The sequence below is a fragment of the Phoxinus phoxinus genome (genome assembly GCF_949152265.1).
Source record: "Phoxinus phoxinus genome assembly, chromosome: 6".
In the NCBI taxonomy this organism is placed as follows: domain Eukaryota; kingdom Metazoa; phylum Chordata; class Actinopteri; order Cypriniformes; family Leuciscidae; genus Phoxinus; species Phoxinus phoxinus.
In genome coordinates, this window is record NC_136881.1 from 42,333,724 (window position 1) to 42,360,827 (window position 27,104).

The following is a 27,104-nucleotide window of genomic DNA, read 5'->3' on the forward strand; positions in this document are numbered from 1 at the left end:
CAGTGTAAGAGTTAATGAGATAATGAAGTGATTAATTATGTGATGTTTGGGCATTGTTGATGAACACCTGCTGTTAACAAGCAGAATCTCTGAAAGAAAGAGAAACACAAGAACTACAACTGACTTCAGTCACAGTCTTAGATGAAATCAACTAAAGAGAAAAGAAGACATTAAATCTGTGAAGATCTCAGCAGAGGAGGATTAAACAACTCCACAAACAGCATTACCAGCTTATTACTAACCAGACTGACTTTATTTCTGTCATACGTCTACAGAAGAATTAATAGAGGTTTATATGTTGATGTTTTATTGAAAATGTTTGATCACCATTATTATTATCGGTGTTTCCTTTAGTTGGGCAGTCTCAGGCGCTCTTTCAGTGTGATGAATGTAATATTCAGTCAGTGCTGATGGTGGGAGGAGCCAGTAAAGCTGATCACTACTGATAAAGAGCTGAAGAAAGAGGAACTAAAGCACACAGATGTAGAGACAAAAGATCCAGCACTGATGTGGTAGTCTGATATTGATTATCCATAGTTTGTACAAAACATTACAAACTGCAGCCATATTTAGAAATACACAGACATAGGTTACACTTTATTTTAAGGTGTCATTGTTACAGTGTAATGTTGTATTTAAGTACTGAGCAATATAAGCACTTACTTATATATATATATAGGGTTAGGGTAAGATAATGATTTGGTTGAGGGTTATTTGCATGTAATTATGCATCATTTACTATATGGTTAGTACATGCAACAAGGACACTCTAAAATAAAGTGTTACCCAGAGAACAATCAGCGTATGAATATTAACCACGATATCAATCTAGTGTCTGTCAGAAGTGTTGAAAAAGCTTGTGGCTCCATCTAGAGGCAAATGTGAGTTCATGTTAAATTTCTGAGTAAACTTTTTTTAATTATTATTGATCATCAATGATTACATTAGATACATTCATTGTTCAGCTCAGTTCAGTTCTCACACAACAGCATCAGTATATCAGATCAATACTATCGTTGAATATTATGTGTCCCCAACGAAGCAAACCAGAGGCGACAGTGGCAAGAACCTAAACTCTGTCAGGTGACAGAATGGAGAAAATAATATTTTAATGGAAAGAGTAAATCTGTAGGAATTAAATTTGGCCTAATATTTGGTCATTACCACACTCATTGTGCATGTAGATGTTTTAATGACCACAAAGTAAAGGGAAGCAGATGAACTGAAGTTCCAGTGACTCTAATAAGTTGTTAAAGTTTCTGACAACTGAGAAAAATGTAAAACTCCTCAAAGTATCAGATGCATTTTCCCCATTTCTAAGAGTACCTTGGGCTCTAGGTGACCTCGTTGAATGTACATGTGTATATGTTTATATATATGTCCCTCTAGTGGAAGATTTCATCAGTGCTGATACATTTGTTGCATAGACCTTCTATAGAGAAGATGAAGCCAGTATGAGCTCTCAGTGTCAGACACTGTAACCTCCACTAGGTGGCGCTCTTTCAGTGTGATGAATGTAATATTCAGTCAGTGCTGATGGTGGGAGGAGCCAGTAAAGCTGATCATTACTGATAAAGAGCTGAAGAAAGAGGAACTAAAGCACACAGATGTAGAGACAGAGAGATTCACACAGAGAACATTCAGCATAAAGAAGACTGAACTCAACTCACAATGAAGATCCTCCTCATCTTCTTCACTTTCTCCCTGATCTCAGGTCAGAGCTTTTCTCTTTCATCACTGCAGTAATGATGCTGTTTTCTGTTCATGAGCTTTCTGATCACAGTATCAATCTGATTGACAGGTGCAGTGAGATGCGTCAGTGTCACTGGATATTCTGGAGGAAGTCTTCTGGTTGATTCTGGGAAACTTTGGTTCAGTGAAAATACTAAAAGCTTTAATAAATTACCTGAGTGGAGAAGTATTTTGAATGATATGAAACATGATAAATGGATCAATAATGGAAAATTCACATTGTTTAGAAATAAGGAGGGAAACCTTATGATCTACATCAGAGATTTGAATGAACATGACGCCGGAGGATACTGGATTGGTGTTCTTTACAAGTGGGGTATAGATATGACTTTAAATGTAGGAGAAGGTCAGTCATTTTAAGATCAAAATATCGGTGATTCAAAATAATTTTTAAAGCCTGTATAAAAGTTTTTTGTTTTTTTGTTGTAAACAACAGATTCATGTTGTAACGTGTCAAAGAGAGTGATGGTGAATATTGGAGAAACTGCAAACTTCAGCTGTGAATATTCACACAATCATATTAATGATCCTAAGATCATATTCAAAGAAGGAGAAGACTCGATTGAGACGATTTACAGCAGCTTGAAGAAGACCGAAAGATTCAATATTTCTGAGGACAAACTGAAAAATACATTCAATGTGAGAATTACTGCTGTGACTCCAGATGATGGAGGAGTTTATTTATGTGGAGTTTGGATCAACAGACACTCGTACAGTTACTCCATTATTAATACTGTTCATCTATATATTGGTAGTAAGTAAAACAACCTTTCAATCAAATCTTACATAAACGTTTCTAAAATCAGTGTGTGTTGTAGAATTGATCAGACATGAAATTGAAGATGAACCTGAGCAATTGAAGTTTTATTGTTTACATCAAATACAGAAATATTGTATAACCACCATAATTCTGTTCTTTGTTTGCAGTGTCTCCAGTAATGAGACGTGAAGGAGAATCTGCTGAGATCTTCTGCCCTTATGATTCAACCTATAAATCAAAGTCAAAGTCTCTCTGTAAGGGGAAGTGCTCCACTAGAGATAGAAATCCTCTCAATGAGACTGTGAGAGAAGAGAAAGAGACCAAGACTGACCGACTGACTCTGAATGATGACGTCACTGCAAGTGTCTTCACTGGGACCATCACTGGACTGACAGCAGAGGATGCTGGGAAATACTGGTGTGCAGTGACATTAGAGAGAGACGTGAATTATCTTTACACTCATCTGATCGTCATCATGAACGAGGGTGAGGAAGGTTTATACATCTGAATATGTGAAACTATGGCTGTGTATTGATGTTCTTATATTTCTAATATTTCCAGAGCTGAACTTGACTAAGTATGAAGGAGACGACATGTCAATCCAGTGCAAACATCATGATGAACATCAGAAATGCTTCTGCAAAGCACATGAACCCTCCATGTGTGTGAAGGATGGAGTTTCATTGGAGACGATCAGAGATGATCGATTCTCTTTCAGTGATGAAGCTTCTTCTGGAGTCTTTACTGTAAACATCACTGATCTGAGAGAAGAGGATTCTGGGATATACTGGTGTGGATCTCACATCACCACTAAAGTCAACCTCACTGTAAAACAGGGTAAATAACTTAATTTTAAATACAAAATGATTAAAAAAATATTAAGTAATTACGTTTTTTTGGGTCGCGGAAACTGTGTAAAACGTGTCTCAAGCACATTGAACAGAACACACACCTGTTAGAGCATGTGACCAGTGATGGGGAAAGTTACTTTTAAAAGTACATGTTACCATATTGTGTTACTCCCTTAAAAAGTAACTAATTCCATGACTTAGTTACTTTTTATGGAAAATAACGAGTGTAGATTGTTTCTTCTTTCGCACCTGGTCACCGTTCAATAATATTTATACTCTAGCGCGTCTACTCAACGACGTCGGCCGAGTCCCCTAACCCTCACTTGCTGCACTAAACCGACTCCACACAAGGCCTTTGCATATGCTTTAATCACGGCCAGAGGATCTCAGACAAATATCAGCAAAAACAATACAACAGATTTTATAGAACAGGAGCATATAGCAAAAGTGACATGATACATTACATAATTTCCCTACAATTTGATTGATTCTTTATATGCAAACCCTTCTGTTACTATGTAGAAGAACTCTGTTTCTTGTTTGCTCTAAATCACTAGTTTGTAAAACTAGACATCTGTCTAGTTTCATTTCTCCTATGTGTTATTTTTGGACACACACTCAGTCACAAGTTTTTCAGTAAAAGGCTTTGGGAACATTTATGATTCAAAAGCATATTAATGTTATTCCTGCAATAAATATAAATGTTAGTTATGATTAATTAAAAAAAATTGAATTTTATGATTTTTAATAACAAAATTAATACTATTTTTGGCAAATATAAAAGTACTTTTCCCACCAAAAGTGAAATGAATAAGGCAGAAGGGAATATAAACTCCAGCTGTACTGTAGTGCGCAGCTCAAACACACACCACAGCTGCTTCCTTTCTGGATACAGGGAAATAGCACGCAGGAGAAGAAAGTTCAACACTCTTACTTTAGCAATACAAACAAAACAAAAAAATTAAACACAAATGTGATGTTTATCTAGAGTAATTTTTACCTATAAGTATATGGTTGGATTGGATAATTGACGGACAGCAGCAAATACATTGGTTAATAAAGTGAGATGAAATACATTATTAATTATTATTGCAGGTTTGTGTAATATTCAGAATTTACATTTGACAGTTTGTATTCCTCTAAATCAGGGGTGGGGAATGTTGGTCCAGGAGGGCCATTGTCCTGCAGAGTTTAGCTCCAACCCTGAAAAAAACTCACCTGATTATAGCCTGAAGACATTGATTAGCTGGTTCAGGTGTGTTTAATTAGGGTTGGAACTAAACTCTGCAGGACAATGGCCCTCCTGGGCCAACATTCCCCACCCCTGATTTAGAGGAATACTGAATCTGTTTGTGTATCAGTGAAATGAGTAAATGCTCATATTTAGTCTAGAATTGCAATAACATCATGTTCACACACAGCGCACCCAACGCCTCCGCACTTACTCACATTTTCCCTCAACATGAGGGCAGGAGAGCTGTCAGTCAATCAATGGGGAAATAAAGTTTTCCCTTAGATCAGCTGAACTTGGTTTATTGTCCATCCCTCATTTCTGGTTGTCTACTGTAGGTGGAAGGTCATTTAGTGTTATTGCTCCTAAATTATGGAACTCACTACTCCTTACACTTCGTAATATCTCATATATGGCTACATTCAAGACTCAGCTAAAAATATATATATATTTAACATGTATTTTGGATAATGCTATATGTGTCCTATGTGTTTGTAATGTGTGTGCAGGTGTGTAAATGTATTGTAATGTACAATGTAAAGCGACTCTGAGCTACTGAAAGGCACTATATAAATCAAACTTGTTCTTCTTCTAGCATTTACACCTATACAAAAGGCGAACATTGGCTAGACGACTCTTGAGTAAGAGGAGGCTAGTACTAGGAAACTAAATGTACATAAATAAATGTAAATGTAAAGGAACCTACACTCAAATACTGAGGGGCTCGAGGCGAGAATACTTAGCAGACCGCCTCCAAAAATACTAAATACTAAGCCTGAGCCAGATATCGAGGCGGCACACGAATAATATATGTCTGAATATATAGCTCGGATGAACGGTGGCCTCACTAGAAATTCTTTGTATAATACGGCCAACCTGTTCACTTCCACAGATTGGCACTACCCACTACAGTATATAAGCCTGATGACTCTCAATCAGAGGAGGCCTATGGGAAGGGTATAGGAAGTGTGCAGATTCGGACCGCAATGTTATGCAAGATTTAATGCAGCCGAGCGTGCCTTCGTCTCTCTGAACTTTCCCATCACCGTCTCTAAGGAGGTGCTGAAAAGTTCAGAAGGTGAAACTGATGCATCGAGAAGAAAAGCTTTCTTTCTCCCCAATGTCAAAGTTCAACCACAGAAGCCTATCCCTGGCCACCATCGCCGCCATTGAGTTCGTACGATCGCGGCGGCTGTGATTAATGGCCCGGAGAGCTAATCTGTAGTGCGGCACAGCTCGTTTTCACTGCGTCAGGGGAAAGTCCAAATCTTTCAGCAGATCAGCGTGGTGTGCTTGCAGCACTTTAAAGCGGGATGTTTGTTTAAAAGGCAGGGCCAGAGCACTCCGTGTCGATGCCTCTCCAACTGTGAGATAGTTCGCACATCGACACATACCTGTGTTCGCACATCCCCTCAACATCAGCGTAGTTTGCTCGCGAATGACGATGGCTGTACGCTGAACTTGATGTCATTGTATAGAAACTCCTCGGCGAGCTCCCTCTGAAACCCCACGATTCGAGTCCCTGAGTCGCCTGCACAGATGTCTGTCCCTCTTCCCTCGAGGACAGGCCCAGACAGGAATTTTCTCAAGGGAAAAAACACAGTTGGCACAAGCAGAACTGATCGTGCTTGCTCTGAGCCCAAACAGTAAACACACAAGTTGTGTGAATCATCAAGTGTCAATATCTTAGACACGGATCAACACACTTCCTGAAGCATTTTTCATAAAGCCATGATTACCTTTTGAAGTTTCAGGTTGAAGATTACAAACAAAACAGTCCCTGAAGATGAAAAGAAGATGACATGTTCTCCAGGCGCCCCTTTTATACTTCCGGGTCGCACTGACGTCATAGGCTGTCGCCGGTCAATATCGATTGCCGTGATTGGATAGCTTCTCATACACCGGTTCACGTGAAGGGTGTTCCCCAATAGCGTCATCGACGCAGTGCGAGATCCCTTTCGAAAGGGAACTAGAGCAAAGCAAAACACGAAAACTGAACATAACCCTGACGAGCTATATTACAGTTTCATTAATTCACAATTGTGTATATTTGCCATGAATTTTCTATTTGCTTGCTGTTTAAATATATATATATATATATATATCCCAATTTCTCTCTAGTCATCACTGTGTGTTTATGTGTTTCCAGATTTCTCTTTGATCAACATTATTTGTTTGTGTTTGACTCTGCTGCTGATTGGAGGATTCACTGTGACTGAGTGTTTATTAAGATGAGGTGATGCTGTCCTTCACACACACACATAAATGTTTATCTAAATGAGAACATATAATTGACCGTTCGCAAAACCCCGCCCTCGAACGGTTCTCGTCCAATCCTAGCTCAGCAACTGTAACTAAGGAGAAGGACCTCCGTCAAACATTCCGATTTCAGCAAGATAGTGAAACGATGCGCCTATGGCAGTGAGGTCTGCACGGGCTTAAAACTTGCTGTATTTTATGATTGCTTTCAACTATTATAAAAAAATAGGCTACATGTACAAACACTGTTTCACTACGGCACTGCGGCCACTCATCAGTCAGCAAACAAGAGAGAAAAAAGAGAAAAGGCACGGATCTAATTACGAAACTTTGATGTGGTTGAACAGGTACACAGTCACAAATTCCTCTGGAACGTAAGCATTAAACTTCAAAACAAAGTCCGCGCAGTTGCACAACTATTTACACAAATATATCCTTCTCAGTCGGTTGAGTTATGAATGAAGAGAACAGCATCGAGAGTTGATGGTTTCAGCGCGTCCTCTGATTGCAGTGTTGTGACTGAAATAGTGCGCGCGGGAACACATGCGCAAAACAGTTTTGTAAAATTATATATGATCAAATAAAAATTATTGATATATAATTTTACAAAACTGTTTTGTGCATGTGCTCCCATGCGCTATTCTGTCTATACTTTCTGTTGTGCCTTGAAGGATATGTCTGCTGCATTACTGCAAAACCAATCACTTAAAGGGGGGGTAAAATACTTAGTTTCAGTCAATCTCATGTTAATCTTGAGTACCTATAGAGTAATAGTGCGTCCTTCATATCTCCAAAAAGTCTTTAGTTTCATCATATTTATAAAATAAAAATACAGCTTTCCGATTCTAACCGGAAAAAGCCGAGGTCCTTGATTCTGGGCGTGGGCGGAGCTATAGAGTCAAGCGGGAGCGCCCGGGAAGGTTTGCTTATTATCGATCGTGGTGCGGTAGGTCATATTACTATATATATATATAGTATATGGTTTGCAAATCCAGCAACGACCTCGGCCTTGTTAATAAAACATTCGTCACTGAAATGACCAGAACACAAAACCGCACTTGCCAAACTCCTTTGCTGTCCCGGAAATACAAACTGCATCCACTGTTCCAGTAACACTGGGTTCTTTGGGAAGCTGAACAAGGTAAACTTTCCCTCACATCCCAAAACACACTTTTTTGGAGACATTCTTGACATCAACCATTCCTATTTAGCGCTGCTGATGATGATTTCTGGTAGTAGCGCGTCGATGCATAGATATTATATAGAGATATATGATGTCTATGCGCCGATGAGCGCGGTCTTTCTCTCCTCTGGTCGACGTGTGCGTGAACGCGCTTTTCCGAGAGCAATGCTCATATAAGGAGTTCCACTCTGGTCTACGTCATTAGATCTACGATAGAAAAAAACCAGCCGAAACGTGTTGCAACCCGGAAGTATGATTTTCAGCACAGAAATTCTCTGTTATTCGTTCAAAATAACTTTTCAAACTTTGGCCATTATTAGCATGAGAATCCATCTCTTTAACTCTGTAAACAACTCTGAATACATGAAACACCATTGTACAGTACCCCCCCTTTAATGTATGGATCTCAACCCAGCCATGGCTATGGTTCTCAATTGTTTGACGGGCGTAGTAACAATAACTAAGGGGCGTGGCTTTTGCGAACGGTCAATTGACTGCTGTTTAATATGATGCTGACTATAACTACAGACTAACCCCAAAAAATGTTTATGATTAGTATTTTTTTTTTTACATTTTAAAATCTTCAAAGTCACGTGTTGTCAGATGCATCTCACTGTTGTTCATCGCTGATGATGTAATGTGGTCGTAGAGTTCATCATCAAACGAGACACAGTGAAGCAGTGAGTCTGGGTCTTCATTCACTGAAGTTCTTGTGTGGGTTTTGTCTGTAAGTTTAACTCTGCATGTTTCTCTCAGGCCGCACATTCTTGAGCAAATCCAATTGACTCCTCTGCACACTTACCCATAATCCCCTCTGATGGCGACGCGTCACACGTTCCAGAAGATCCTGCAGACACCTTCAGAAAGATGAAGGTTTCCTCTGACTCCACCGCTGTCAGTTTCTGCAGACTGAATACACTCGCTGACAGCAGAGATCACAGATCATCACACATGACCAGTTCAGCTTGACCCTTCTTCAAACCATGCTCAAAAAAAGTAAAATGTGAACTAATGATTTTCAGTAAATACTACTGATGTAAACTTGATTTGTCTACTGCGTCCACTTAAGATTCTATGTTAATACAACTTAACCTGTTTAGTTTCACCCTGTGTAAAAACTAAGATGGATTAGTGGAACCGGTTTAACACAGTCTCACCCCAAAACGTCACATACTGACGCGTCTTGACCATTCGGCAACATACGACGAAAAAGGTACCCTTTAACGTCCATATGTGACGATTCGGGAATGGTTGGGTTTAGGTATGCGGTAGGGTACCGCTAGAAGGCGCTGCTGGTGCGCTTATGTCTGCGTCTCATATGGACGTTAAAGGGTACCTTTTTCGTCGTATGTTGCCGAATGGTCAAGACCCGTCAGTATGTGACGTTTTGGGGTGAGACCGGGCTGACCGGTTACCATGCAATTTTCTAGTAAAGTCAAAGTTCGGTTTAAGAGTGCACACATTCAATTACTTGGTTATCAAACATTGAAAAAAAAGCTTATTTTAATGTTCATATTAATCTTCAAAGCAACCGTCTTTGAATATCTTTTCCATGGTTGTATTTTTTTTTAAGATTGTATAATGCAAAATTGCTTTTTTTGTGTTACTTACTCAGGAAAGCCACAGTTAGACACATGAGACTGAACAGACGCTGAACATCGTGTGTGTGGGTGAAGACTAAAGCTGTGTTCACACACTGCCAGTGACTCAGTGCTGCATGTCTCCAGTGGCTTGCGGTCGCTAACGTTTGTGAATGACATTCAGAGAAATTATTCCATGTTATAAATGAATCAGTTTTCTTGCTGCTAAAACATATATATTTTTACAGAGAAAAGACTAAATATAAATGGAATCAGTTAATAAATTCAGAATATTAAAGATGAACGAGAAACAGCGAGCGCTATTTGCCATCATGGCTATCTTATCCTAGGAAGTTGCTGAGCGAAGTTTCGGATGTTATTGTGATTATTTGGGTGAGATCATGATCAGACAGCACACAGATCTATATCTTCTTTGTGAATATCTCACTAAGTTTTTCATGAATGCTGGAGGTGTTATCGTGATGAACATGTCGTTTTTCCGTGCAGCTCAAAACCACAGAAAACGACTGGTTTTAAGAGCATTTCTCTAATATTACATACTTTGTATTTTTTTAAAAATGAATCACCAAATCCAACATAAGAATACTGTCTGTTCTTTCAACTATGAAAAACGTTAAAAAACAACGGCATGAGGAAAATTTTTGTGTCTTGTGTTCTGGCTGACGATACAGTAAATCTTGAAACTGGAGTAGAATCTGAAAATCACAAGAAAAAAACAAGAAACAAAAAACATGATGTCCAGAATTAAAATTGCAGATGACAAATAAACATAACATTAAAATGAAGGCAAAGCGAGAGACTGTCCCCTTTGTGTGTCTAGGTTTTGGTTATATTGTCTCTTGTGAAACATTACCCCGTCTTTCTCTTCTGCAGATCTGCACATGTCCTCCTTCAATGTTTCTCTCTCCGTTCAGTCTCACTGCGGGTTTCCTGAAGAAGCCTTTATTCTTCACAACCAAACTAAACTGAGACCCTGAAACTGTCTGTTGTTTTACTAGGTCAAAGACACTTGCTTGTAAGAGTCTCAGTGCTGTGTGTTTGCAGGGTGGTTTTATACTGAGGTCAGTGTGATAAACATCATGAGATGTTCTTCAGCTTGTGGTTTTCTTTTGCTCTGTGTATCTTCTTTGAGTCAAACCGAGAAGCCCTTCATCCGCCTGCATGTGTGATAAAAACAGGAAATGTTTATCTTCACAACAGTGGACACAGACTTTCCACTCCATAAAACCAATAAATTAAATGCATTGATATGTTAAACATGTTTTATCTACGAACAATTACAATATTTTTATAACATATCCCAGCTCTTTCTCCAAAAGGTTTTAGTCAGGTCATCTGAAGTGAAACTGCAGTCATAAATAAGTGAGCATTGTAAAATATCTACTTGCTTTTTATTTTATGTCGCACTAATATATTTTACAGTAATATACACTGGCATTCACATTTATTCTGTTATGAAAACATGTAAATCTCCTCAGTAAAAGGAAGAGTTAACAATGAGCCGAATTTGCATGTGTCTGACTCTGGTGGCACATAGACATCTGGGTGTTTGCAAACAACGGTGACGTGTTTTGTGGGCGGATCTTTCCAAAATCAGTTCTGCAGTAGCACTCTAAGGAAGCCACATAATAAATAAAAATATAAATATTATTTTCAAGTTTACATCTCAAAATTCAGAGAAGGAATTGACAGATATAAACTTGTTATTCTGTCTTTTTTCAGAATTGTGATATAAACTCTCAATTGCTAAATATAAAGTCAGAATTGGGAGAAACAAACCCGTCTTAACAAATGTCAGTAGCCCGGGAAGATTTAAAAATGAGCGGTTCATTGATAAATCTGTAAGATCTTACCTTCATGCTGTGGAAATACAAAACGGAAGACAGAAAACAACAAATATTGTAAAATCTATAGATTTTAAAATTATGTCATGCTGCAAATGTAGATACAGTTATGTACATAATACATTACGTCCCCTATGAACTGCATATGTGAATATATGTTTAGACCTATTGTTTACATCAAATTCATGCTTCAATAGTAGACCAATCATCGCAGGTTTCGTCAGTCTGTCAGTTTAATGGCTTGCAACCGTAAACGCCTGTGTTTAAACATCAAAGGCCAACAACAGTATTCCATAAAATGAACTTTTTTTTTGCATTCTGATTCTGATATCCAAAAGGCACAAGACATATTCAAATATGACACGTCAACATACACATGAGAGCCAATGAGGTTTAAGCAAGTTTTAAACTCCTCCCCTTTCTCCTTATATGGCGCTGAGCGCTGCACGTCTGGTTGAATGAAAACAATTACATTTAAACTTGTTTTTCAAACACTGTTTTATGTATTCAGAAAAGCTGAAAAACACCACAAAGCGTATGAATGACTTATTATACTTTGATCGTGACAGCACACTTGAAATTTTGTGCTCTGCATATCACCCATCCAAGTGCACACACACAGCTGTGAGTATTGAACACACACACACCGGTTCAGTGTCTTGCTCAAGGGAACCTCAGTTGTGGGTAATGAGAGTGGAAGAGAGTGCTGTACATTCACTCCCCACACCTACACTTCCTGCAGGTACTGAGACTCAAACCCACGGCCTTCGGGTTACAAGTCCAAATCTCTAACCATTAGGCCTTAACTGCCCAGCATCTAATTGCTCAATATGTTTCTGTATGAGAGTGGGACAGTCTTTGTAACTCAACATTTCCTGATGTATGAATTATCATTTTTATTATGTTTTGTTTAAACCTTTTATTTTAAATTGTTTTAATATTAAAGCTGTCTTGTAAGTTTACTGAGGCCCCCTAAATGTCACATTAGATGTAAATTATAAGTAAATTAAGATTTAATTAATGCAGATTAATTATCTTAAGGCCGTGTGTCCACCAAAGGTTCTAGCCAGCTGAAAACGCTAGGCGCTCTGCTGAAAACGCTGAAAACACTAGCCGCTCTGCTGAAAACGCTAGGCGCTCTGCTGAAAACGCTGAAAACACTAGCCGCTCTGCTGAAAACGCTAGGCGCTCTGATGAAAACGCAAAGCGCTCTGCTGAAAACGCTGAAAACACTAGGCGCTCTGCTGAAAACGCTGAAAACACTAGCCGCTCTGCTGAAAATGCTGAAAACGCTAGGCGCTCTGCTGAAAACACTAGCCGCTCTGCTGAAAACACTAGCCGCTCTGCTGAAAACGCTGAAAACGCTAGGCGCTCTGCTGAAAACACTAGCCGCTCTGCTGAAAACGCTGAAAACACTAGCCGCTCTGCTGAAAACGCTAGGCGCTCTGCTGAAAACGCTAGGCGCTCTGCTGAAAACACTAGCCGCTCTGCTGAAAACGCTAGGCGCTCTGCTGAAAACACTAGGCGCTCTGCTGAAAACGCTGAAAACACTAGGCGCTCTGTTGAAAACGCTGAAAACACTAGCCGCTCTGCTGAAAACGCTGAAAACACTAGCCGCTCTGCTGAAAACACTAGCCGCTCTGCTGAAAACGCTGAAAACACTAGCCGCTCTGCTGAAAACGCTGAAAACACTAGGCGCTCTAGTGAAAACGCTGAAAACACTAGCCGCTCTGCTGAAAACGCTGAAAACACTAGCCGCTCTGCTGAAAACGCTGAAAACGCTAGGCGCTCTAGTGAAAACGCTGAAAACACTAGCCGCTCTGCTGAAAACGCTGAAAACACTAGGCGCTCTGTTGAAAACGCTGAAAACACTAGCCGCTCTGCTGAAAACGCTGAAAACACTAGCCGCTCTGCTGAAAACGCTGAAAACACTAGCCGCTCTGCTGAAAACGCTGAAAACGCTAGGCGCTCTGGTGAAAACGCTGAAAACGCTAGGCGCTCTGCTGAAAACGCTGAAAACACTAGCCGCTCTGCTGAAAACGCTGAAAACACTAGCCGCTCTGCTGAAAACGCTGAAAACACTAGCCGCTCTGCTGAAAACGCTGAAAACGCTAGGCGCTCTGCTGAAAACACTAGGCGCTCTGCTGAAAACGCTGAAAACGCTAGCCGCTCTGCTGAAAACGCTGAAAACGCTAGGCGCTCTGCTGAAAACACTAGCCGCTCTGCTGAAAACGCTAGGCGCTCTGCTGAAAACACTAGCCGCTCTGCTGAAAACGCTGAAAACACTAGCCGCTCTGCTGAAAACGCTAGGCGCTCTGCTGAAAACACTAGCCGCTCTGCTGAAAACGCTGAAAACACTAGCCGCTCTGGTGAAAACGCTGAAAACACTAGGCGCTCTGCTGAAAACGCTGAAAACACTAGCCGCTCTGGTGAAAACGCTGAAAACACTAGGCGCTCTGCTGAAAACGCTGAAAACACTAGCCGCTCTGCTGAAAACGCTGAAAACACTAGGCGCTCTGCTGAAAACACTAGGCGCTCTGATGAAAACGCTGAAAACACTAGGCGCTCTGTTGAAAACGCTGAAAACACTAGGCGCTCTGTTGAAAACGCTGAAAACACTAGGCGCTCTGTTGAAAACGCTGAAAACACTAGCCGCTCTGCTGAAAACGCTGAAAACACTAGCCTCTGCTGAAAACGCTGAAAACACTAGCCGCTCTGCTGAAAACGCTGAAAACACTAGCCGCTCTGCTGAAAACGCTGAAAACGCTAGGCGCTCTAGTGAAAACGCTGAAAACACTAGCCGCTCTGCTGAAAACGCTGAAAACACTAGCCGCTCTGCTGAAAACGCTGAAAACACTAGGCGCTCTAGTGAAAACGCTGAAAACACTAGCCGCTCTGCTGAAAACACTGAAAACACTAGCCGCTCTGTTGAAAACGCTGAAAACACTAGGCGCTCTGCTGAAAACGCTGAAAACACTAGGCGCTCTAGTGAAAACGCTGAAAACACTAGCCGCTCTGCTGAAAACGCTGAAAACACTAGGCGCTCTAGTGAAAACGCTGAAAACACTAGCCGCTCTGTTGAAAACGCTGAAAACACTAGCCGCTCTGCTGAAAACGCTGAAAACACTAGCCGCTCTGCTGAAAACGCTGAAAACACTAGCCGCTCTGCTGAAAACGCTGAAAACGCTAGGCGCTCTGGTGAAAACGCTGAAAACACTAGCCGCTCTGCTGAAAACGCTGAAAACACTAGCCGCTCTGCTGAAAACGCTGAAAACACTAGCCGCTCTGCTGAAAACGCTGAAAACACTAGGCGCTCTGCTGAAAACGCTGAAAACGCTAGGCGCTCTGCTGAAAACGCTAGGCGCTCTGCTGAAAACGCTAGGCGCTCTGCTGAAAACGCTAGGCGCTCTGCTGAAAACGCTAGGCGCTCTGCTGAAAACGCTAGGCGCTCTGCTGAAAACGCTAGGCGCTCTGCTGAAAACGCTAGGCGCTCTGCTGAAAACGCTAGGCGCTCTGCTGAAAACGCTAGGCGCTCTGCTGAAAACACTAGCCGCTCTGCTGAAAACGCTGAAAACGCTAGGCGCTCTGCTGAAAACACTAGCCGCTCTGCTGAAAACGCTGAAAACGCTAGGCGCTCTGCTGAAAACACTAGCCGCTCTGCTGAAAACGCTGAAAACACTAGGCGCTCTGCTGAAAACGCTGAAAACGCTAGGCGCTCTGGTGAAAACGCTGAAAACACTAGGCGCTCTGCTGAAAACACTAGCCGCTCTGCTGAAAACGCTGAAAACACTAGCCGCTCTGCTGAAAACGCTGAAAACACTAGCCGCTCTGCTGAAAACGCTAGGCGCTCTGCTGAAAACACTAGGCGCTCTGCTGAAAACGCTGAAAACACTAGGCGCTCTGCTGAAAACGCTAGGCGCTCTGCTGAAAACACTAGGCGCTCTGCTGAAAACACTAGGCGCTCTGATGAAAACGCTAGGCGCTCTGCTGAAAACGCTAGGCGCTCTGCTGAAAACGCTAGGCGCTCTGCTGAAAACGCTAGGCGCTCTGCTGAAAACGCTAGGCGCTCTGCTGAAAACACTAGGCGCTCTGCTGAAAACACTAGGCGCTCTGATGAAAACACTAGGCGCTCTGATGAAAACGCTAGGCGCTCTGCTGAAAACGCTAGGCGCTCTGCTGAAAACACTAGGCGCTCTGCTGAAAACACTAGGCGCTCTGATGAAAACGCTAGGCGCTCTGCTGAAAACACTAGGCGCTCTGATGAAAACGCTAGGCGCTCTGCTGAAAACACTAGGCGCTCTGCTGAAAACACTAGGCGCTCTGCTGAAAACGCTGAAAACACTAGGCGCTCTGCTGAAAACACTAGGCGCTCTGCTGAAAACGCTAGGCGCTCTGCTGAAAACACTAGGCGCTCTGCTGAAAATGCTGAAAACACTAGGCGCTCTGCTGAAAATGCTGAAAACACTAGGCGCTCTGCTGAAAATGCTGAAAACGCTAGGCGCTCTGCTGAAAACACTAGGCGCTCTGCTGAAAACACTAGGCGCTCTGCTGAAAACACTACGCGCTCTGCTGAAAACACTACGCGCTCTGCTGAAAACACTACGCGCTCTGCTGAAAACACTACGCGCTCTGCTGAAAACACTAGGCGCTCTGCTGAAAACGCTAGGCGCTCTGCTGAAAACACTAGGCGCTCTGCTGAAAACACTAGGCGCTCTGCTGAAAACACTAGGCGCTCTGCTGAAAACACTAGGCGCTCTGCTGAAAACGCTAGGCGCTCTGCTGAAAACGCTAGGCGCTCTGCTGAAAACGCTAGGCGCTCTGATGAAAACACTAGGCGCTCTGCTGAAAACACTAGGCGCTCTGCTGAAAACACTAGGCGCTCTGATGAAAACACTAGGCGCTCTGCTGAAAACACTAGGCGCTCTGATGAAAACACTAGGCGCTCTGCTGAAAACACTAGGCGCTCTGATGAAAACACTAGGTGCTCTGATGAAAACACTAGGTGCTCTGCTGAAAACGCTAGTCGCTCTGCTGAAAACACTACGCGCTCTGCTGAAAACACTAGGCGCTCTGCTGAAAACACTAGGCGCTCTGCTGAAAACACTAGGCGCTCTGATGAAAACACTAGGTGCTCTGCTGAAAACACTAGGCGCTCTGATGAAAACACTAGGTGCTCTGCTGAAAACACTAGGCGCTCTGATGAAAACACTAGGTGCTCTGCTGAAAACGCTAGGCGCTCTGCTGAAAACACTAGGCGCTCTGCTGAAAACACTAGGCGCTCTGATGAAAACACTAGGTGCTCTGCTGAAAACGCTAGGCGCTCTGCTGAAAACACTAGGCGCTCTGCTGAAAACACTAGGCGCTCTGATGAAAACACTAGGTGCTCTGCTGAAAACACTAGGCGCTCTGCTGAAAACACTAGGCGCTCTGCTGAACACACTAGGCGCTCTGCTGAAAACACTAGGCGCTCTGATGAAAACACTAGGTGCTCTGCTGAAAACGCTAGGCGCTCTGATGAAAACACTAGGCGCTCTGCTGAAAACACTAGGCGCTCTGCTGAAAACACTAGGCGCTCTGCTGAAAACGCTGAAAACGCTAGGCGCTCTGCTGAAAACACTAGGCGCTCTGCTGAAAATGCTGAAAACGCTAGGCGCTCTGCTGAAAACGCTAGGCGCTCTGCTGAAAACACTAGGCGCTCTGCTGAAAATGCTGAAAACGCTAGGCGCTCTGATGAAAACGCAAAGCGCTCTGCTGAAAACACTAGGCGCTCTGCTGAAAACACTACGCGCTCTGCTGAAAACACTAGGCGCTCTGCTGAAAACACTAGGCGCTCTGCTGAAAACGCTGAAAACGCTAGGCGCTCTGCTGAAAACGCTAGGTGCTCTGATGAAAACGCTAGGCGCTCTGCTGAAAATGCTGAAAACGCTAGGCGCTCTGCTGAAAACGCTAGGTGCTCTGATGAAAACGCTAGGCGCTCTGCTGAAAACACTATGCGCTCTGCTGAAAACGCTAGGTGCTCTGATGAAAACGCTAGGCGCTCTGCTGAAAACACTTGGCGCTCTGCTGAAAACGCTGAAAACGCTAGGCGCTCTGCTGAAAACGCTAGGTGCTCTGATGAAAACGCTAGGCGCTCTGCTGAAAATGCTGAAAACGCTAGGCGCTCTGCTGAAAACGCTAGGTGCTCTGATGAAAACGCTAGGCGCTCTGCTGAAAACACTATGCGCTCTGCTGAAAACGCTGAAAACACTAGGCGCTCTGCTGAAAACGCTAGGTGCTCTGATGAAAACGCTAGGCGCTCTGCTGAAAATGCTGAAAACGCTAGGCGCTCTGCTGAAAACGCTAGGTGCTCTGATGAAAACGCTAGGCGCTCTGCTGAAAACACTTGGCGCTCTGCTGAAAACGCTGAAAACACTTGGCGCTCTGCTGAAAACGCTGAAAACACTAGGCGCTCTGATGAAAACACTAGGCGCTCTGCTGAAAATGCTGAAAACGCTAGGCGCTCTGCTGAAAACGCTAGGTGCTCTGATGAAAACGCTAGGCGCTCTGCTGAAAACACTTGGCGCTCTGCTGAAAACGCTGAAAACACTAGGCGCTCTGATGAAAACACTAGGCGCTCTGCTGAAAATGCTGAAAACGCTAGGTGCTCTGATGAAAACACTAGGCGCTCTGCTGAAAACACTACGCGCTCTGCTGAAAACACTAGGCGCTCTGCTGAAAATGCTGAAAACGCTAGGCGCTCTGCTGAAAACGCTAGGCGCTCTGCTGAAAACACTACGCGCTCTGCTGAAAACGCTGAAAACACTAGGCGCTCTGCTGAAAACGCTAGGTGCTCTGATGAAAACGCTAGGCGCTCTGCTGAAAACACTACGCGCTCTGCTGAAAACGCTGAAAACACTAGGCGCTCTGCTGAAAACACTAGGCGCTCTGCTGAAAACACTACGCGCTCTGCTGAAAACGCTGAAAACACTAGGTGCTCTGATGAAAACACTAGGCGCTCTGCTGAAAACACTGAAAACACTAGGCGCTCTGCTGAAAACACTAGGCGCTCTGCTGAAAACGCTAGGCGCTCTGCTGAAAACACTACGCGCTCTGCTGAAAACGCTGAAAACACTAGGCGCTCTGCTGAAAACACTAGGCGCTCTGCTGAAAACACTAGCCGCTCTGCTGAAAACACTAGGCGCTCTGCTGAAAACACTACGCGCTCTGCTGAAAACGCTAGGCGCTCTGCTGAAAACACTAGGCGCTCTGCTGAAAACGCTGAAAACGCTAGGCGCTCTGCTGAAAACACTAGCCGCTCTGCTGAAAACGCTGAAAACACTAGGCGCTCTGCTGAAAACGCTAGGCGCTCTGCTGAAAACACTAGCCGCTCTGCTGAAAACGCTGAAAACACTAGCCGCTCTGCTGAAAACGCTGAAAACACTAGCCGCTCTGCTGAAAACACTAGCCGCTCTGGTGAAAACGCTAGCCGCTCCGCTGAAAACACTAGCCGCTCCGCTGAAAACACTAGGCGCTCTGCTGAAAACGTTAGGCGCTCTGCTGAAAACACTAGCCGCTCTGCTGAAAACACTAGCCGCTCTGCTGAAAACGCTAGCCGCTCTGCTGAAAACACTAGGCGCTCTGATGAAAACACTAGCCGCTCTGCTGAAAACACTAGCCGCTCTGCTGAAAACACTAGCCGCTCTGCTGAAAACACTAGCCGCTCTGCTGAAAACGCTAGCCGCTCTGCTGAAAACACTAGGCGCTCTGCTGAAAACACTAGGCGCTCTGCTGAAAACGCTGAAAACACTAGGCGCTCTGCTGAAAACACTGAAAACACTAGGGCGCTCTGATGAAAACGCTAGGCTCTCTGCTGAAAACGCTAGGCGCTCTGCTGAAAACGCTAGGCGCTCTGATGAAAACACTAGCCGCTCTGCTGAAAACGCTGAAAACACTAGGGCGCTCTGATGAAAACGCTAGGCTCTCTGCTGAAAACGCTAGGCGCTCTGCTGAAAACGCTAGGCGCTCTGCTGAAAACGCTAGGCTCTCTGCTGAAAACGCTAGGCTCTCTGCTGAAAACGCTAGGCGCTCTGCTGAAAACGCTAGGCGCTCTGCTGAAAATGCTGAAAACGCTAGGCGCTCTGCTGAAAATGCTGAAAACGCTAGGCGCTCTGCTGAAAATGCTGAAAACGCTAGGCACTCTGCGGAAAACCTTGAAAATGCTAGGCGCTCTGCTGAAAACAATAGGCGCTCTGCTGAAAACGCTAGGCGCTCTGCTGAAAACACTACGCGCTCTGCTGAAAACGCTAGGCGCTCTGATGAAAACGCTAGGCGCTCTGCTGAAAATGCTGAAAACGCTAGGCGCTCTGCTGAAAACGCTAGGCGCTCTGCTGAAAACGCTAGGCGCTCTGCTGAAAACGCTGAAAACGCTAGGCGCTCTGCTGAAAACGCTAGGCGCTCTGCTGAAAACGCTAGGCGCTCTGCTGAAAACGCTGAAAACGCTAGGCGCTCTGATGAAAACGCTAAGCGCTCTGCTGAAAACCTTGAAAATGCTAGGCGCTCTGCTGAAAACGCTAGGCACTCTGCTGAAAACGCTGAAAACGCTAGGCGCTCTGATAAAAACACTGAAAACGCTAGGCGCTCTGATGAAAATGCTGAAAACGCTAGGCGCTCTGCTGAAAACACTGAAAACGCTAGGCACTCTGCGGAAAATGCTGAAAACGCTAGGCACTCTGCGGAAAACGCTAGGCGCTCTGCTGAAAATGCTGAAAACGCTAGGCACTCTGCTGAAACCGCTGAAAACGCTAGGCGCTCTGCTGAAAATGCTGAAAACGCTAGGCACTCTGCGGAAAACGCTAGGCGCTCTGCTGAAAACAATAGGCGCTCTGATGAAAACGCTTGGCGCTCTGCTGAAAATGCTGAAAACGCTAGGCGCTCTGCTGAAAACGCTAGGCGCTCTGCGGAAAACACTAGGCGCTCTGCTGAAAACGCTGAAAACGCTAGGCGCTCTGCGGAAAACACTAGGCGCTCTGCTGAAAATGCTGAAAACGCTAGGCGCTCTGCTGAAAACGCTAGGCGCTCTGCTGAAAATGCTGAAAACGCTAGGCGCTCTGCTGAAAACGTTAGGCGCTCTGCTGAAAATGCTGAAAACGCTAGGCGCTCTGCTGAAAACGCTAGGCGCTCTGCTGAAAACGCTAGGCGCTCTGCTGAAAATGCTGAAAACGCTAGGCGCTCTGCTGAAAACGCTAGGCGCTCTGCTGAAAACGCTGAAAACGCTAGGCGCTCTGCTGAAAACGCTAGGCGCTCTGCTGAAAACGCTAGGCGCTCTGCTGAAAACGCTAGGCGCTCTGCTGAAAATGCTGAAAACGCTAGGCGCTCTGCTGAAAACGCTAGGCGCTCTGATGAAAATGCTGAAAACGCTAGGCGCTCTGATGAAAACGCTAAGCGCTCTGCTGAAAACGCTGAAAACGCTAGGCGCTCTGCTGAAAACGCTGAAAACGCTAGGCGCTCTGCTGAAAACACTGAAAACGCTAGGCGCTCTGCTGAAAACACTGAAAACGCTAGGCGCTCTGCTGAAAACGCTAAGCGCTCTGCTGAAAACCTTGAAAATGCTAGGCGCTCTGCTGAAAACAATAGGCGCTCTGCTGAAAACACTAGGCGCTCTGCTGAAAACGCTAGGCGCTCTGCTGAAAACGCTAGGCGCTCTGCTGAAAACGCTAGGCGCTCTGATGAAAACGCTGAAAACACTAGGCGCTCTGCTGAAAACCTTGAAAATGCTAGGCGCTCTGCTGAAAACGCTAGGCGCTCTGCTGAAAACGCTAGGCGCTCTGCTGAAAACGCTAGGCGCTCTGCTGAAAACGCTAGGTGCTCTGCTGAAAACGCTAGGCGCTCTGCTGAAAACGCTAAGCGCTCTGCTGAAAACCTTGAAAATGCTAGGCGCTCTGCTGAAAACAATAGGCGCTCTGCTGAAAACACTAGGCGCTCTGCTGAAAACACTAGGCGCTCTGCTGAAAACACTAGGCGCTCTGCTGAAAACGCTAGGCGCTCTGCTGAAAACGCTAGGCGCTCTGCTGAAAACGCTAGCCGCTCTGCTGAAAACGCTGAAAACACTAGGCGCTCTGCTGAAAACCTTGAAAATGCTAGGCGCTCTGCTGAAAACGCTAGGCGCTCTGCTGAAAACGCTAGGCGCTCTGCTGAAAACGCTAGGCGCTCTGCTGAAAACGCTAGGCACTCTGCTGAAAACCTTGAAAATGCTAGGCGCTCTGCTGAAAACGCTAGGCACTCTGCTGAAAATGCTGAAAACGCTAGGCGCTCTGCTGAAAACGCTGAAAACGCTAGGCGCTCTGCTGAAAACGCTAGGCACTCTGCTGAAAACGCTGAAAACGCTAGGCGCTCTGCTGAAAACGCTAGGCGCTCTGCGGAAAACGCTGAAAACGCTAGGCGCTCTGATGAAAACGCTTGGCGCTCTGATGAAAACGCTGAAAACGCTAGGCGCTCTGATGAAAACGCTTGGCGCTCTGATGAAAACACTGAAAACGCTAGGCGCTCTGATGAAAACGCTAGGCGCTCTGATGAAAACACTTGGCGCTCTGCTGAAAATGCTGAAAACGCTAGGCGCTCTGATGAAAACGCTTGGCGCTCTGCTGAAAATGCTGAAAACGCTAGGCGCTCTGATGAAAACGCTTGGCGCTCTGATGAAAACGCTGAAAACGCTAGGCGCTCTGATGAAAACGCTTGGCGCTCTGATGAAAACGCTGAAAACGCTAGGCGCTCTGATGAAAACGCTAGGCGCTCTGATGAAAACACTTGGCGCTCTGCTGAAAATGCTGAAAACGCTAGGCGCTCTGCTGAAAACGCTAGGGCGCTCTGATGAAAACGCAAAGCGCTCTGCTGAAAATGCTGAAAACGCTAGGCGCTCTGCTGAAAACACTAGGCGCTCTGCTGAAAACGCTGAAAACGCTAGGCGCTCTGCTGAAAACACTAGGCGCTCTGCTGAAAATGCTGAAAACGCTAGGCGCTCTGCTGAAAACGCTAGGCGCTCTGCTGAAAACGCTAGGCGCTCTGATGAAAACGCAAAGCTCTCTGCTGAAAACGCTAGGCGCTCTGATGAAAACGCAAAGCGCTCTGCTGAAAACGCTAGGCGCTCTGATGAAAACGCTAGGCGCTCTGCTGAAAACGCTAGGCGCTCTGATGAAAACGCTAGGCGCTCTGCTGAAAACGCTAGGCACTCTGCTGAAAATGCTGAAAACGCTAGGCGCTCTGCTGAAAATGCTGAAAACGCTAGGCGCTCTGCTGAAAACGCTGAAAACGTTAGGCGCTCTGCTGAAACCGCTGAAAACGCTAGGCACTCTGCTGAAAACGCTGAAAACGCTAGGCGCTCTGCTGAAAACGCTGAAAACGCTAGGCACTCTGCTGAAAACGCTAGGCGCTCTGCTGAAAATGCTGAAAACGCTAGGCGCTCTGCGGAAAACGCTGAAAACGCTAGGCGCTCTGATGAAAACGCTTGGCGCTCTGCTGAAAACGCTGAAAACGCTAGGCGCTCTGATGAAAACGCTTGGCGCTCTGCTGAAAACGCTGAAAACGCTAGGCGCTCTGATGAAAACGCTTGGCGCTCTGCTGAAAACGCTGAAAACGTTAGGCGCTCTGATGAAAACGCTTGGCGCTCTGCTGAAAACGCTGAAAACGTTAGGCGCTCTGCTGAAAACGCTGAAAACGCTAGGCGCTCTGATGAAAACGCTAAGCGCTCTGCTGAAAACCTTGAAAACGCTAGGCGCTCTGGTGAAAATGCTGAAAACGCTAGGCGCTCTGATGAAAACGCTAAGCGCTCTGCTGAAAACCTTGAAAACGCTAGGCGCTCTGCTGAAAACGCTAGGCGCTCTGCTGAAAACGCTAGGCTCTCTGATGAAAACGTCTCAGGTTACGTATGTAACCCTGGTTCCCTGAGAGGGAACGAGACGCTGCGTTGAGACGCGGTGGGAACGCCTTGCGTGATTGCGTCGTGAAGCACGTGTATAATCAGTCCAATGGAAAAGGGGAGACGTCATAGGCGGGTGACGTCATCGACCAGGAAGCTATAAAGCACTCCCGAGATCATAACACACTAGCTTTGAAAAAGCCTGAAGCAAGATGATCACAGGTATGCTGGGAGTATGGCAAAGCAACGCAGCATCTCGTTCCCTCTCAGGGAACCAGGGTTACATACGTAACCTGAGACGTTCCCTTTTAAGGGAACTCGAGCTGCGTTGAGACGCGGTGGGAACCCTATACCCACGACGCCATATGACAAAATGCCTGTTGTGTATAAAGACTGTGAGCATAATACGAAACAAGCACCCTAGACCCAGGGGTGGCGCCTAGGTCCAAATCATAAAAACGAACAAATGTATGCGGTGAGGACCAGCCTGCCGCATTACAGATATCCTGAAGTGAAACTCCTGAAATTAAAGCCTTGGAGGCAGCCATACTCCTGGTAGAATCTATGAAATACGTGCTGGTGACAATTGTGCCCGCACCGTTGTCGAATCCCAGATCACGGCCAGAAAAGTGGTCCTCTGTGATGGATGGAGTACACTCTTCTTGGCGTTGAGCCTCAGCCCTTGCCGCTTTATATGGGACAGAACGACATCTCGATGCCGAACTGCCATCTGCTCTGACAGAGCTAAAATCAACCAATTGTCGATGTAATTCAACACACGGATGCCCTGGAGTCTCAGGGGAGCCAGAGCTGCATCCATGCATTTCGTGAAAGTGCGGGGTGAAATACCTAAGCCGAACGGAAGAACCTGATACTGGTAAGCTTCGCCCCCGAAAGCGAACCTCAGGAACTTCCTGTGAAGAGGATGGATAGATATGTGGAAATATGCGTCCTTCAAGTCTATTGTGACAAACCAGTTCTCGGACTGAATCTGTGATACTATCTGTTTGAGAGTAAGCATCCTGAACTTGAGTTTCTGAACCCTGCGGTTTAATAGGCGCAGGTCTAGAATCGGACGCAACCCCCCCATCCTTTTTTGGAACAATGAAGTATCGGTTGTAAAACCCCGACTCTCTGCTGGGAGGAGGAACCCCCTCTACACCCCCCTTATTTAAAAGAGTCTGAACCTCTTGCTCCATAACCAGAGCCTGCTCGGGGTCCACCACTGTGGGAAAGACCCCTAGAAATGTGGGCGGACGAGAACCAAACTGAATTCTGTAACCCTCTTCTATTGTGCGCAGGACCCAACGAGATATATTTGGCAGTAGTTTCCGCGCTGCCAGAAATTCTACTAAGGGTACCAGTCCCTCGAGACTGGCCTCTGGATTTAGACGAACAGTCACTTCGGTGCCCTGAAACGGCGAACCGGCAGGGAACAACCGACTTGACTGTTCTACGACCCTCCTCGGAGGATCGTCTGGGGACGCTGACACTTCGGTGCCCTGAAACGGATGACCGGCAGGGAACAACCGAACTGGCAGCGCTGCCACTCCCCTCAGAAAGTCGCCCCACAGAGGGCGCCGAGGAGAAACGATTCCTCGAAACTGTTCCTCCCCGGAGGGGACCACCCTCAGAAGTCTGATACCCTTGGCGTCAGGACTTCTTCTTAGTCGAAGCACGCTTAGAGACGATGACAGTCCTCAGATCTTGCCTGCCTCTAATAGGCTTCATCTGCGACCACCACCCAGGTCCCCCAGCGTGTGGAGGAGCCCAAGAGGCGACGCTCTGCTTTTGATTCACTCTGTGCTGTGAGGAGCTTGTAGACGGCTGAGACTGCTCCCTTTGCCCAGCAGTCTCAGGGACATTAGATCAGCGAGGAAGAAACCTCTGGAACGCCGCTGATTGTTTTTTCGCCTCTTGGAATCTATCGACGACCGAATTCACAGCGTCGCCGAATAGAACCGAGGGCCAAAGCGGAGCGTCCAGAAGATCAGACCTATCTTTATCTTTTAAATCTGCTAGATTGAGCCATAAATGACGTTCCGTGGCCACCATAGCTGCCATAGACCGGCCAACAGATTTCGCCGTCACCTTGGTGGCCCGGAGAGATAGATCTGTTGCGCGACACAGTTCTCGAATTGCATCAGCGCTGACTTCCTCACAATCATCCATGTCCCTAAGCAGATCAGCCTGGTATGCTTGCAGTATAGACATAGTGTGCAAGCATGCCGCAGCCTGACCTAAATATGCTTTAGCCACCAGCGCTGATGTTGATTTTAATGGCTTGGTGGGTAACGCCGGGGCTTTAAATGATGACGCTGACTCCGGAGAGAGATAGCTCGCAAGCGTCTCTTCAGCCTGAGGCATTGTCATATAACCTGCGTCTTTAATCCCCATAACATTACTATAGTTCGAAGTTTGGGGATTTAAAACACGAAATGAAACCAGTTTATTCCACAATTTCGACACCTCAGTGTGGAGATCGGGAAAAAACGGCAAACCCCAGCAAGGAGGTAGTGCTCTAGATGGTAAAAATCTCTCATCTAATAAACTCTTTTTATTACACACATCATGATCTTCAGCTGGCCATTCAATATTTAATTTAGCCACAGCACGAGATAAAACCTCCATAAGCTCCTCATCTACAAGTGTATGATATGGCGTACTCTCATGTTCACTCGTGACAACACTAACAGCGTCCGGTTCCTCGGAACTGGATAGCTGCAGCATTGGTGTCTCATCGCGGGGAGAAGAAACCGCAGCGTGTGCTTCTCCCTGCGGTAAGGCACTGGCTCTAACAGGTGAGGGCAGAGATAGGGCGGGGCCCGTCTCAAACCCCGCTGTTAGATCCATTTGCGATCCCCAAGACGAGCGCCGCCGCTGTGCCTCAGCAACAGCGGGACCCGCGCCTCGGGGAGCGCGTACCGAGCCGTCCTCCTCAAAGAACGCCCCGGCGAGAGCGGAGCGTCCTCACGGACAGCTTCCCGCAATGCTCACAGTCAGCTCCCTCGAGAACTGACTGGGCATGCTCCACTCCCAAACAAGCAACACAACGCTGATGTGTGTCCCCACCCGTGATGAAACGAGGGCAGGGAACAAAACAAAGCTTGTACTCTTGTTTCGCTATAATAATATATATATAAAGAGACAGACAACAGTAAATAACAAGGACAATCACACAGATCGCACTTGCTGAAGGCAACAAAGCTAGTGTGTTATGATCTCGGGAGTGCTTTATAGCTTCCTGGTCGATGACGTCACCCGCCTTTGACGTCTCCCTTTTTCCATTGGACTGATTATACATGTGCTTCACGACGCAATCACGCAAGGCGTTCCCACCGCGTCTCAACGCAGCTCAAGTTCCCTTGAAAGGGAACACTAGGCGTTCTGCTGAAACCGCTGAAACCGCTGCAACCGCTGAAAACACTAGGGCGCTCTGATGAAAACACTAGGCGCTCTGCTGAAAACACTAGGCGCTCTGATGAAAACACTAGGCGCTCTGCTGCAACCGCTGAAAACACTAGGGCGCTCTGATGAAAACACTAGGCGCTCTGCTGAAAACACTAGGCGCTCTGATGAAAACACTAGGCGCTCTGATGAAAACACTAGGCGCTCTGCTGCAACCGCTGAAAACACTAGGGCGCTCTGATGAAAACACTATGCGCTCTGCTGAAACCGCTGAAAACGCTAGGCGCTCTGATGAAAACGCTCGGCGCTCTGATGAAACCGCTGG

At 45.6% G+C, this 27,104-nt stretch overlaps 1 protein-coding gene across 2 annotated transcripts; it reads left to right on the forward strand.

Moving 5' to 3' along the window:
* The first annotated feature begins 1,601 nt into the window (after positions 1-1,601).
* On the forward strand, positions 1,602-10,430 carry LOC306999931 (polymeric immunoglobulin receptor-like). Of its 2 annotated transcripts, XM_079615044.1 has the most exons (9): positions 1,602-1,714; positions 1,802-2,098; positions 2,189-2,506; positions 2,680-2,997; positions 3,074-3,349; positions 6,744-6,830; positions 8,626-8,716; positions 8,793-9,032; positions 9,652-10,430. In XM_079615044.1, the coding sequence occupies exons 1-6, from the start codon at positions 1,672-1,674 to the stop codon at positions 6,827-6,829; spliced, it is 1,338 nt and encodes a 445-aa protein (XP_079471170.1). In that variant the 5' UTR covers positions 1,602-1,671; the 3' UTR covers position 6,830; positions 8,626-8,716; positions 8,793-9,032; positions 9,652-10,430. The 2 variants fall into 2 exon arrangements, with proteins under 2 accessions (XP_079471170.1, XP_079471171.1); XM_079615045.1 differs by lacking the exons at positions 6,744-6,830; positions 8,626-8,716; positions 8,793-9,032; positions 9,652-10,430 and adding an exon at positions 5,487-5,652.
* Positions 10,431-27,104: the final 16,674 nt, after the last annotated feature.